Genomic DNA, 12063 nt, shown 5'->3' with positions numbered 1-12063 from the left:
CTGCTATGAGTTAAATTGATATGACCTTTCCTGACTCTCAGTCTACTGCCTTTTTCTCTTCCACTTCCCTCAAGCCTGGCACATGTGCCTCCTTATAGAGAAATGTGCTGAGCTCAGCAGGGGTTGCTCAGAAGCCATAGAACAGGCTGCCATTCCCTCACCGGCAGGTGGAAATGGTGAACATCCATTGTGTGATGTCTAAACCAGGACTGCTCGGAGGAGATGGAATTAGATGCAAATGATACATTCGGGGATATGTGAGATCAAAGTTCATTTCAGGAGGCGGTAATAGATCAAGCCCAGTAGAGAGGACTCAGTCTTTCTGTTTTGCTAGTTTACTTTTGCCTCTATAATGAATATTTGATTACCAATTAAATTATTGGAATGGATGTACATATTGCTTTATGTTTTGGTATGATCCAGAGGAAAACTAAATATTTTAGGTGACTGTCACCAGTTTTTTCCAAGTATGTGACATATCAATTATAGAGACTAGAAAAGTAGACAGGGTGAGGGACTTTAAAATACTCTCAGCATACCTTCTTACACTGAGTTAGAGTTAGTAATCTTTTAGAACTTTTTCTTTTTGTTTGAGTGTTTGTCTCTGTCAATGCATTTCTAAGGGTGTGAATATGTTCTTGTAATGTTAATCAAGTTTAGGAAGAAATAAATTTAGGAAGAGTCTGATTAAAACTATCTCTGTTATTAGACCATTTAGAGTGTGGAGCTGTTACCTTCTTAGAAACACTTACAAAGCAAAATTATGAGCTGTGGTAGACCACACCCAAATATATCATGCCTAAGATGCTCTAGACACCCACATTTAAAACATTAACTTGACATTGAGTTTGCCTTCAGTTGCCTTTAAATTTACAGGCCATTTACTCTTAGAAGGATTGAGAAGCAAGGTTTTGTTTTTTTTTTTTTTTTTTCAGTTTCAAAATTCAAATATTTAGTTAAGGATGTTGACTCTAAGTTTTTCAATCAGCCCTGGTCTTATAGTTTATTCCTGTTAGAAAGTGGTTGGTGAAGTAATTTAGAGTTTAAAATTATATTTTAGATTTATTTTATGAGTCGAGTGTTTTACCTGCATATATCTATGCACACTATGTCAGAAGAAGGCTCCAGATTTCCTGGAACTGGAGTTATGTGGCAGATAGTTGAGAGCCACCATGTAGGTCCTAGAGATTAAACCAGGTCCTCTGCAAGAGCAACAATTGCTTCTAACTACTAAACCATCTCTCCAACCCTAATGCAGCTTCTCTTATGGTTACCATTAGCGACAGATGAGTACTCAGGGGTCCAGGATGCAGTTGCAAGCTCCACTGCGGACCATGAATTTGCTTCTCCATTCATACTCTGGATGATTGTTACTCAGTTTCTTAAGAGCTGGCCACTGATAAGGTAGAAGTCCTTATGTCTTAAAAGTCATCGTGCCATAGAGAACACACACACAGTACAAATAAAAATCTTAGGAATGCAAAATGAGAGAGCAGATAATGCCCTTTGGAGCTACCCCCTTCCCACGTTGGCTTCATACAAGCATTCCACTTTTCATTGATTACTATGTTTAATTTCCCTTTAGTCCAGCTTGGCTTCACGGTCTTCTTGAGTTGTTCACAACATTGACTTATTTTTAAAGGCTTAAAACAATTTTATAGAGTAGCCCTTGTTGAATAGATCAGGTTTTGTGTGTGTGTGTGTGTGTGTATGTGTGTGTGTGTGTTATGTCAAGACTGAAGAAATAAGAACTAAAGATGAGGAAGAAAGACATGGGAGAGAACAGAATAAGGGGAAGGGAGTGAAAAGATTTGACAATTACTCCATGAGAAAATATTTATGCTAATGAGATAACAGTCTTGTAGTCTGTAGATAACAGAACTTGTATTCTGATTCAGTAAGCAAATACCTGGAGTGGTTAGAAGATGGAAAACAACTTGCTGGGTTTGAGTGTATCTAACTACACAGGGCATTTTGTTTATTAAAACAAGGGTCCAGACCTTGAGAATTTTGGTAGAGTTTCAACTTTAATTTAAAATCCAGCAGCAAACCATATAGTCCTTCCTTTAAATACACACATACAAGTTATTCTTCTTGATGTATACAAACTAGTCTCTTTGGTGCCAGTTGACTCTCTCCTGTTGGTTTCTTTGAAACCTTTCAGCCGAGTCAGATAATTAGAAATGACCTTAAGAAGCTAATGGAGACAAATACAGGGGCTTGTCAGAAATATTAGAATTTAGTGTTTTTAAAACTACCAAAGCAGTACCAAGAACCATATCTCAAAAGTAATAGCTCTGTGGAATTTGTTCGGAAAGCAGGTCTAACTTTGAAGGTGTCAAAAAAAGAAAAAGAAAGAAGGAAAGAAGGAAAGAAGGAAGAAGGAAAGAAAAAGAAAGAAAAATGGGTACTGGTTGGTGGGAAAAACAGAAAAGAAGATAAATGTAATCTTCAAGTACTGAAAGCTAGGAGATCTGGGTCAGTTTCCTTACCTGTCATGTGTCACCACAGTATGTCCCTACTGCTCTACCAGCCACCAAATAAAGGAGGGAGTATGTACCTAGAGGGGGTACTGCTAAAAAATTGCAGAATTCAAAAGTTTTAGCTTTAATTACTGGACTCACTTCTGACAATTTATGGGTTTGCTTCATAAGGGCTGAGTTGTAGAAAAATAAATAGACTGAGTAGACAAGGTATCCACTTCCTGTTTCTGCGTAAGGCGACCTTGATTGCGTCCCTGGACTCTCTGGTCCTTACCCAGGGAGTAATTATGCCTAGGGTCAGTGAGGCAGAATCTCATTTACTTGGTTTGTTTTCTGGGATTTCTTGTTAATTCCTGAACTGAGCAGAGCAGCAGACTTTGTCGCTGGCCTTTGCAAGACTCAGCGGAAACTATGAGCTGTTGAGGTCTCGGGTTTTGTGGTGGTTGATCATTAAATAAGTTTGCGTGTGTAGATAAAATGCCATTTTTTTCTTCTTCAATTAAAAACATTTTATTATAAAAGCTCAACTATACCCATCTTCATATGCTACTTTATTACTACTAATCATCACCATATGATTTTCATCTATTAATCTAGCACATAGGGGACTTGGTATAAATCAAAATTATATGTCTACTTCACAGGATAGCATCAAGTATTCTGCAAAAAGGAAAGCATAATTTTGCTATTCTCAGCGTCTGTTCTGAAGATTTGGAAATGCTGAGTGCATGCAGTGCCTGGGGCGTGGTGGAGGTGGTCATTTGCAGTGGTTGTCACTGTCTCTGGGATAGCTACCACAGGCCCAATCGGAGCGATGTTGATGTTGTCAAAGGACTTCTTACCTTGCAGAGAGCAGCTTTGGGGGGACACCTGTGGTGCTTAGCAAGAGAAGCCTGATGCTACTTTCTATAGATGTCAGAACCAAGAGGAAAAAGATAGACTTGACTTCGCGTTTACTTTCAAGTTAGTAATTTATAAAAATCATTTGCTGGAAAATGGTTATGGTGTTCCCAATGCTTTCCTACAGAGTTAGGCTAATGTGTGATACGGGGCCATGAAGGTGCTCTGAAGACAGCGTGGCCCCATGTCTCTTGTAGCACTGGCTTTGTTAAATCAAGGACGTATCTACTGAGAACATGATTTTAGGAATGAGTTTTTCATCCAGGTTCCATACCTGCCTCTTTTCGTGCTGAATTTTTTTTTTTAATTTGGGTATTTTATATTTCTTCTAATTGTTGGGATCCATTTTATTCCACTCATTTAAATTCATATATATATATATGATATATCTGATATATATATGATATATATGATATATATATATATATATTTTTTTTTATATATATATATATATATCCTGGTAATGGGACCTGATCGAGCTCATTCAACATTCCTATGTTTCCTTTTGAAAGGCCCGGTGATCACAGCTGCTTTCCCTCCTCCCTTTCTTTTTCCAGCATTGCCTCCCAGATTGAAAGAGATGAAGAGCCAGGAGTCGGCTGCAGGCTCCAAGCTAGTGCTTCGGTGCGAGACCAGCTCTGAGTACTCCTCGCTCAGATTCAAGTGGTTCAAGAATGGGAACGAGCTGAACCGAAAAAATAAACCACAAAACATCAAGATACAGAAGAAGCCAGGGTGAGTAAGGGGTTGTCACTACAGAATCTGTGCTGAGAGCAATAGGACAATATAGGAAAATTATGAAGACTATTTATGAATTTACTATAATACACAATATATGATGAAGGGTAGGATTTTTGATTGTATAGTAGTCAGAGGTTATCATATCAGATAGAAATGAACTTGGTGGTGCATGCCTTTAATCCCAGCACTTGGGAGGCAGAGACAGGCATATTTCTGAGCTCGAGGCCAGCCTGGTTACAGAGTGAGCTCCAGGACAGCCAGGGCGATACAGGGAAACCCTGTCTCGACAAAACCAAAATCAAAAAAAAAAAAAAAAAAAAAAAAGAGCTTTCAAGTGTATGATTCTAACAACTTTTGGATGTAGAAATGGGACCCGAAAAGAAAGCTGTAAGAAGTTGGATGGGGCTTGGAGGGAAGAAAGAATGAATTTAGTGGCAGGTAGTATAATATTCAAGGAACATGAGATTCAGTCTCCTTAATATAAAACAAATGATGTTTTAGTGTTGCTGTCTAATGCATTTGAAACACCAACTTCATTATAAAGTTCAACAATTGCCTAGATTTATGGACTGTAATACGAGTTTGAACTATTTTTCAAACAGAGGGTCAATACACATATTTGTGTTTTATAATAAGAATTTTTAGCTAACCATTCCATTCCAGTCTGCCAGCATTAGAGTAGGTTTAGATGATGTGGTCATCTTTGGGGGCAAAGAACCTTATGTTTTCTTCCTCCTTGAGCATGCCTGTGTTTGAAAGGTGACATGACACCTGTGCCACCTCAGTGGACCTGTTAGATGTCTCCTCTGAGCGAAGGCAGCTTCTACTGTCCCAACAGTTTTTGTCTTAATCTATTTGCTTCTTTAAGCACAAGGATAAAAATACATTTTGAGGAAATAGGGGAAAGGAATTCATTAGTCAACATGATGCCTTTAATGTGGTTCTCATCATTAAGAGGGTTTTTTTTTTTTTGGTTTTTTTTGTGTTGTTTTTGTGTTGTTTTGTTTTTTAATTCACTCATATCTGAGAAGACTCCTGAAGAAGCAGGTGTGATAGCTAAAGCAGCAGCAGAGGAAACCAATCCCAATCCTCTCTTTGGGTCTCATAAGTTGTAACCAAAAAGTTGCCACATATTTATGAGCAAGTCAGAAGAAAATGGCTCTAAGGAGGATTTAATGGAATGTTATCAAACTGTTTAAACTCCAATGCCAACAATTAGGGAGCTTTTCCTAGTTCTCATGGCTTTATTAATTGTATCATTTTTCTCTGGTTGTTGATCATGTCTGCAAGATCTGTTGATTTGGAACTACATTAATGGGTGAGACTTTACCTAAAGTGATGGAACTTGCAAAAAGCCCAGAAAAAAAAAACAGATTTTTAAAAAATTTCTTATGCTATACTCTGTCTTTGAAAGTAGGAATCATAGAGAAAGAAGAGATAGCAGAAGAGCTGAAAAGATAATTATGATTATGGAGGTTAAGACAAAAACTACTTGTTAGATACTGGATTGGATGGGTTTTGCTGTCCTGACTTCAACTGGACAAGTGAGGTTGTATATATGTGGCAGGTGGCCTTTCCTTCATGGCTGCGAACTAACAACAGCAGTAGTAGTTAAGAGTTTGTAAGGGCTTCATGCCAGCAACATAGCCAAATCCACGAGGTAAATGGCCTCAGCCTTGTGCATCGGCAGTCCTGAATTTGTATAAAGATGATCTGATTCACTCCTAATAAAACACGGGAATTTCAGACTGTGTGCTGAAACACACTGTTGGGATGAGCCAGGGCTCAGGTTGATTTGGACTGAATGTGAAGCAAAAGCTTTCTGAAGAGCATCTCATATGCGGAAAAAAGCAAGTAAAATTAAATAAGGTGGGAAAAAAAACCCTTAAAATGTGAGAAGACTAACACAGTGCATTTCTAAAGAGGACACAAGTGTGCTTACAAGCTTAATTGGTTTCATGACTTGAGTAACATGTAAAGTACCATTAGCATTCAGGAAGGCGTGTTCATATTGGCTGCACAGGTCCAGACAGCTCTGATCACTGTCTACATACTAATATAGTTTCTACCACATCAGAAAGGCCAGTGTTCAGAAATTATTCACTTTAATTCCAGCCTCATTGCAAAGAAGTAAATGGGGAGAAATTTATTCAAGCCATGGGACTGTAAATTACTCCTGGCACACACACACACAAAAGTTCATATATTTGAGCTAAAAATAAGACCTGCTTTGTGTAGAGTGGGTGGCTGCTCAAGAGAAGAAGATCAGCTGATTGTTTTTCAGAATCAGACGACTTGTCATTTTTGAAGCTCTTTAAAAATAGTGTTGTCAGATTCTGGGGTAACCTTGGAAAAACACTCTAGTCGATTTATCCTATAAACAAGCATTATTATTATTATTATTATTACATTGTTTAAAACACAATCACCCAGAATGAATTTATGGCAGTTTCTTTCTGTAGGTTTTAATGTTAATAAATAAATCTAGAATTTAAATAGGTCATGTTATTTCATAGCTTCCTGTGATTATTATATAAAGTCAGAATAAGAAGATTAGTATTAGGGGCTGGAGAGATGGCTCAGTGGTTAAGAGCACCGACTGCTCTTCTGAAGGTCCTCAGTTCAAATCCCAGTAACCACATGGTGGCTCACAACCATCTGTAACAAGATCTGATACCCTCTGCTGGTGTGTCTAAAGACAGCTACAGTGTACTTACGTATAATAAATAAATAAATCTTTAAAAAAAAAAAGAAGATTAGTATTAGTTCAGTTCATCAATAAAATTTCTTGCTATTTTTCAGGTTCAAATATATATATTTAGTGTGTATATATATATATATATATATATATATGTATGTATGTATGTAATATGTATGTATATATGTATTACTTGTTACCTAGACCCCATGACTAGGAATATGTTGCGGTGGTTAGCTGGTCACATGACTTAAACTTAACCTTCTTCTGAGAAACAGCTAAGCAGAGGGGAATTTTCATTTGCAGTGTAGGATTTCCCTGGGAGTCTGTTTATATCAAATGTTGACTCCTTCAGTCCTTAGTCCAGGTATATTCCTCCTTTTATCTAGATTGTACATGGCAGCCAAAATTTCCCTTTAATCCCTTAGTGTTATGAAAAGATTTTACAGCAATATATAGTTTCAATCATTGTGTAAACTCATCTCCCCCTTGAACCCCATCTCCTCTTAAGAAACAACTTTCCTGCATGTTCGCCCTGTGAGTTTAAATTTACATTTAAGCTATGGTTTGTTTGATTTGGTCAAGCCATATGTAGGACAAATTGAAAGAAATGGAAACTTCTCTGTGTTTTGCATCTATTTATCCTTCTGTTCTTGTCTGTGCCTGGTGGGTGACTTGGATCAAGAAAAGTAGTTGAAGGCTTTTTGGCATGTCAGATTTGGACTCACTGAAATATCTGATCTGGATCAGCCTTGTGAAAGGCAAACTTCTATTTCTTGCCTGGTTTATACATGTTTATATAACCCTCATTTTTGCTTCAGCTTTTCATTTCAGCTCATATTTTAATTTGGTTTTGAAGTAGTTTTGCTTATTCAAAACCCTTTTGAAGATTTTACAAATAATCTACTTTGGGACTGGTGAGATGGTTCAATGGGCACAAAGGTGCTTGCCACCAAGCCGGCTGACCTGTGATCAGCCCCCAAACCCCATATAAAGGCAGAAGGGGAGAAGCAACAACCAGAGGTTGTCCTCTGGCTTTCACACATGAGTGATGGGAAGAGTATCCCTCCATATGCAGGGATGTGGATGGATGGGTGGATGGATGGATGGATGGATGGATGGATGGATGGATGGATGGATGGATGGGAGGGTGGGTGGGTGGATGGATGGATGGATGGATGGGAGCGTGGGTGGGTGGGTGGATGGATGGATGGATGGATGGGAGGGTGTGTGGGTGGGTGGATAGATGGATGGGTGGGTGGATGGATGGATGGATGTTCTATTGTTTTCAGTTACCATATTTTGGATGAAGAGCTTTATATCAGAAAAGTGTATATATAGTCCCTTAGCTACTAAGGTTCTTTGGAAGACCACTGGAATGCTATATAAGGAATCCCATTTTCCTTATATATGGAGTAATCATTTTGTGTAGTTTATGTCCACATCCAATATGGGTGTCTGGTTCTATTGTCTAAGAAGTTCCTATTCTCCTTCCATATCCTTCTCACAGAAAGCAGGTTGACATAATTGAAGACACACACACACACACACACACACACACACGAACTGCACGAATGAAGACCTAGTAAGGATCTTGACTCTCCCCATGAGAATACCTAACTCTTTCCTAGATTCCCTATCTAGTTCTGGAACCAAGAACTAGATTCTCCCTTGTAAGGCCACCTTGTATCCTTGTATGTTCCCTCTTTTTCCTTGATGCTCAGTTTTCATAGGACACTTGGTCACTCTCAAGTCACTTCATTTTCCAGGTAGCAGTCAGGTGATCTACTTAAATAGTTGTCCATGTGACATTCAGAAGTACTTGCTTATGGGACTTTTTTTCTTTAACAGAATCCATTATCTTGTTAGGATTTCTAGAGTCTTTCCGGTTGCAGTCCCCTTTTTCCACAGTCCCTGAGTTAATGGTTTTGTTCATTGTCTGCCACTCCAAAACATATTTCAGTGTTCCAGCTGTGACCCAGCCAGTTCACAATGTACTGGGACTTCTAGCCAACAAGATTTGTATTCTGCTTGAGTGTGAATTTAACCCAAGAATTTTTCTTCATTTATGTCTCAGCTTTTAAGAAATAGCTTCTTTAAAAGGCTGGTGTTAAAGAAACCCTTGCCTCTTGTGTATTTCTACATCAGTTTCTGAATCTGATTGTATGTATTGGTCTTGGACCATTGGTGTTCTTTCTATGCTAGAACTGTAGGGATGTTCTCTACAATAGTAATTGAAGAGACACATCTAATGCCTGGCTTGGAAATGCAACCCTGAGGCTTGTCTGAAACTACCAAGAAGTACTTATATAAAGAGATATATTTTCCATTGTTTAGTGGAATATTTTTTCTGAGCACAGAATAGTACACACACACACACACACACACACACATACACACACATACACACAATCCCTCTGTCCTTCATAGCATTTGATTATATTACTTGGGTTTGTCTTCCAGGAAGCATGGCCCAAGGCTATTAGAAGAACTTAGATTTTAGAAGTATCATTTTAAAGATTTGCCAACTGGAAATTTAATTACCTTGTTTCTTATAGTTCAATCCAGTTCAATAGCTAAAATATTAAATTGTGCAGGGTCAAGAAAGAGGTCTTTATATATCAGGGTAAGATCCTAAATTTATAAATTGGGAAGATTGGGTCTTTTTAGTTGTTGTACAGTCTTGGAATATTGCTCTAATTGATTTCCAGAATTTTGGGTCTTAAAGTAAAAAGTCCCTGGTATTTTTTTTTAAGGAATTAATTCTTCCTCTGATATAGATGAGGATATTTTCTTATCTGCTTCATAATTTGTTGTTACCACCCATTATTTCACAAAGCAAACATCAAAATTCTTTCAAAAAACTGCTGTATTTTGGCTGAAAAATCTTATTACAATGTTTAAGCTTACAGGGTTTTTTTTTCTTCAAAAGTCTCTTCCATGAAGCAAACTTATCACAGATAGGCCAAGTATATACGAAGCAGATAATCCATTGAAAATGTATATTTAAGTATCCTAAACCCTGGCCCAGTGTCAGAAGAACCTGAGAAGTGAGGTGTTCTAATATTGTTACATTTTAATATTTTCAGAGGCTCTCATTATTAGCATGGGGAATCTATCTACTTGTCAAGATGTATGTTGTTTCTCAGAGGTGCTTTAGGGAAACTTTTCTTTGAATAGCCTCTGTAGTTGATGTATGGATATTCCCTAAACAGTCCTGGCTGGTATTGTAACTTCGATACACACAACTGTTACTAGTAAATCTTTCTGACAGTTTCTCCTGACTGTGAGTTTCCAAAAGAATAAATACGTATGCTATGTGAAAGAAAGGACATTGGCTAGGGCGAGAGATTTTACTGGACAATCAGAATCTTTTAGTTACATTGAAAGTTCTGAGAAGCTTCAATGGGGTGTGTGGGGCTTCAATGTTTTTCAAAGTTTTTGAGTATAGAACCCATTTGTTATGGTTCCCCTGTCCCCCACCCTCACCCGTACCCTGGTAAATTTTGTTGGGCATTACAACTAGTAGAGGTGACTTTTCAGCCAATGAATTGACATGGCCATAGTTGCCTGTGGTTTGTACCACCTAAAACTGTCACTACCCCTTTTACATTGCTTCTCACTTCCTGCTGTCTGCATTTAGGGATGTTAGGTCCTGTGATTGTGTACGCCAGAGCATCCACGTACTTCTTTGATCCATTCATATATATATATATATATATATATATATATATATATATATACTCAGTATTGTTCGAGGACATACCAGGAACAACAGAATGTGTTGTGTTGAGGGCACAAGTAGTTAAAATTACAGACTGTCTGGTCTGAACTGTGTGTGGTGTGTCAGGGCAGGAGACAGATTGAGAGGACTGGAGTGAAGAATGTACATCACAGTGGTAGTAGAGGTGACCAGAATCTAGAATTGGAGAGAGAAGCTTCACATGATGGTCTGACCAGGAAAAGCTTGAACAAAGGTATGGCACTGAAGGTGGTCTTTGAAGATCAGCTAAGACCATTAAGATAGAAACAAAAGGCATATGACCTATCAGAGGCATAAGTGTGGAATTTTGGATGCTGCCACTTTCTAGGCTGGAGAAGAGGAGGAGGAATAAAATTTGGAACCACAGTTTCTACATGATGATTGTAGCACGTGGCCAGAAGACCATAAAGTATGGAGAAAGTAGCAAACCATGAAAGCAGCCACAAATATTGCCACCTTCCCTTCCTGTCCCCCGCTTTCCCCATTGTCCTTGCTAGAGGCCATGACTCCCAGATGCCAAGCTAGAATATAGAATAATGCTTTAACAGTCGATGTAAGCTCCCAATAGCATCTTGGGCCTATAATCCCATCACTTGGGAGACATGAGTGTTTTAATTAGGGTTTTATTGCTGTGAAGAGATATCATGACCAAGACAACTCTAATTAAAGAAAACTTTTTATTGGGGCTGGCCTAAATTTCAGAGGTTTAGTCGAGTACCATCATGGCAGAAAGCATGACATATGCATGCAGACATTGCTGTGGAGGAGATGAGAGTTCTATGTCTTGATTTACAGGTAGCAGAAAGAGGCTGAGTCATACTGGCCAGGCTTGAGGATCTATAACCTCAAAGCCCATATCCACAGTGACACACCTCTTCCAACAAGGCCACACCTCCTCTAACAAGGCCACACCCCTCCAACAAGGCCTTGTCTCCTGATAATGCCACCCACTTTGGGCCAAGTGTTCCAACACATGCTTCTTCTATAGGGGCCATCCTGTTCAAACAGTGAGGCAGGAGATTAATCAAGCTATCCATTCTCTACTGAGTTTCAGGTCAGCCTGAGCTAGTGTTAGAAGCTCCCCAACTTCTACTGCATAAAGTCCATTGCAAACACAGAGCTAATCCTGTTAGCTCTGAGCTTTTGTAACCCATAGACAGCTTAAATTACAGGCCATGTGCAACAGTAAAAGAGACAAAAGTACACATCACAATGACATCCACATTCAAGAAATGGTGAATATTGATTTACTGTTCAGAGGGCTATAAAAGTACTGCTGTAGCAGGAACATTTATTCCAGCGTTAAGAACAAGTTGTGCAGCACTTTGTGCCAGGCAGTGGCACAGGGATGATACCTCTTGTTTCTTCTTGTTTCTTAGGATGATAAATCTACCCTATGGAAATTACCACGTTTCTGAATGTTACTCCACTGAGAAGTATGGAGCATTCTTATCTACCATTGATATCTCGTTAAATCT

The 12063-nt window shown here is 38.6% G+C and overlaps 1 protein-coding gene across 2 annotated transcripts in view; it reads left to right on the top strand.

Annotated features, from left to right (window-relative positions):
* Nrg1 (neuregulin 1) overlaps positions 1 to 12063 on the top strand; it is a 1103601-nt gene that overhangs the window by 954969 nt on the left and 136569 nt on the right. For both annotated transcript variants that reach the window (XM_052162546.1, XM_052162552.1), the window contains exon 2: positions 3941 to 4118. In XM_052162546.1, the coding sequence (XP_052018506.1) occupies positions 3941 to 4118 (178 nt within the window). The remainder of the gene's footprint in view (positions 1 to 3940; positions 4119 to 12063) is intronic.

The sequence above is a fragment of the Apodemus sylvaticus genome, chromosome 18, assembly GCF_947179515.1.
Source record: "Apodemus sylvaticus chromosome 18, mApoSyl1.1, whole genome shotgun sequence".
NCBI classification, from domain to species: Eukaryota; Metazoa; Chordata; class Mammalia; order Rodentia; family Muridae; genus Apodemus; species Apodemus sylvaticus.
The sequence above is the reverse complement of the archived record's forward strand: the minus strand, read 5'-3'. Positions and strand labels throughout refer to the sequence as shown.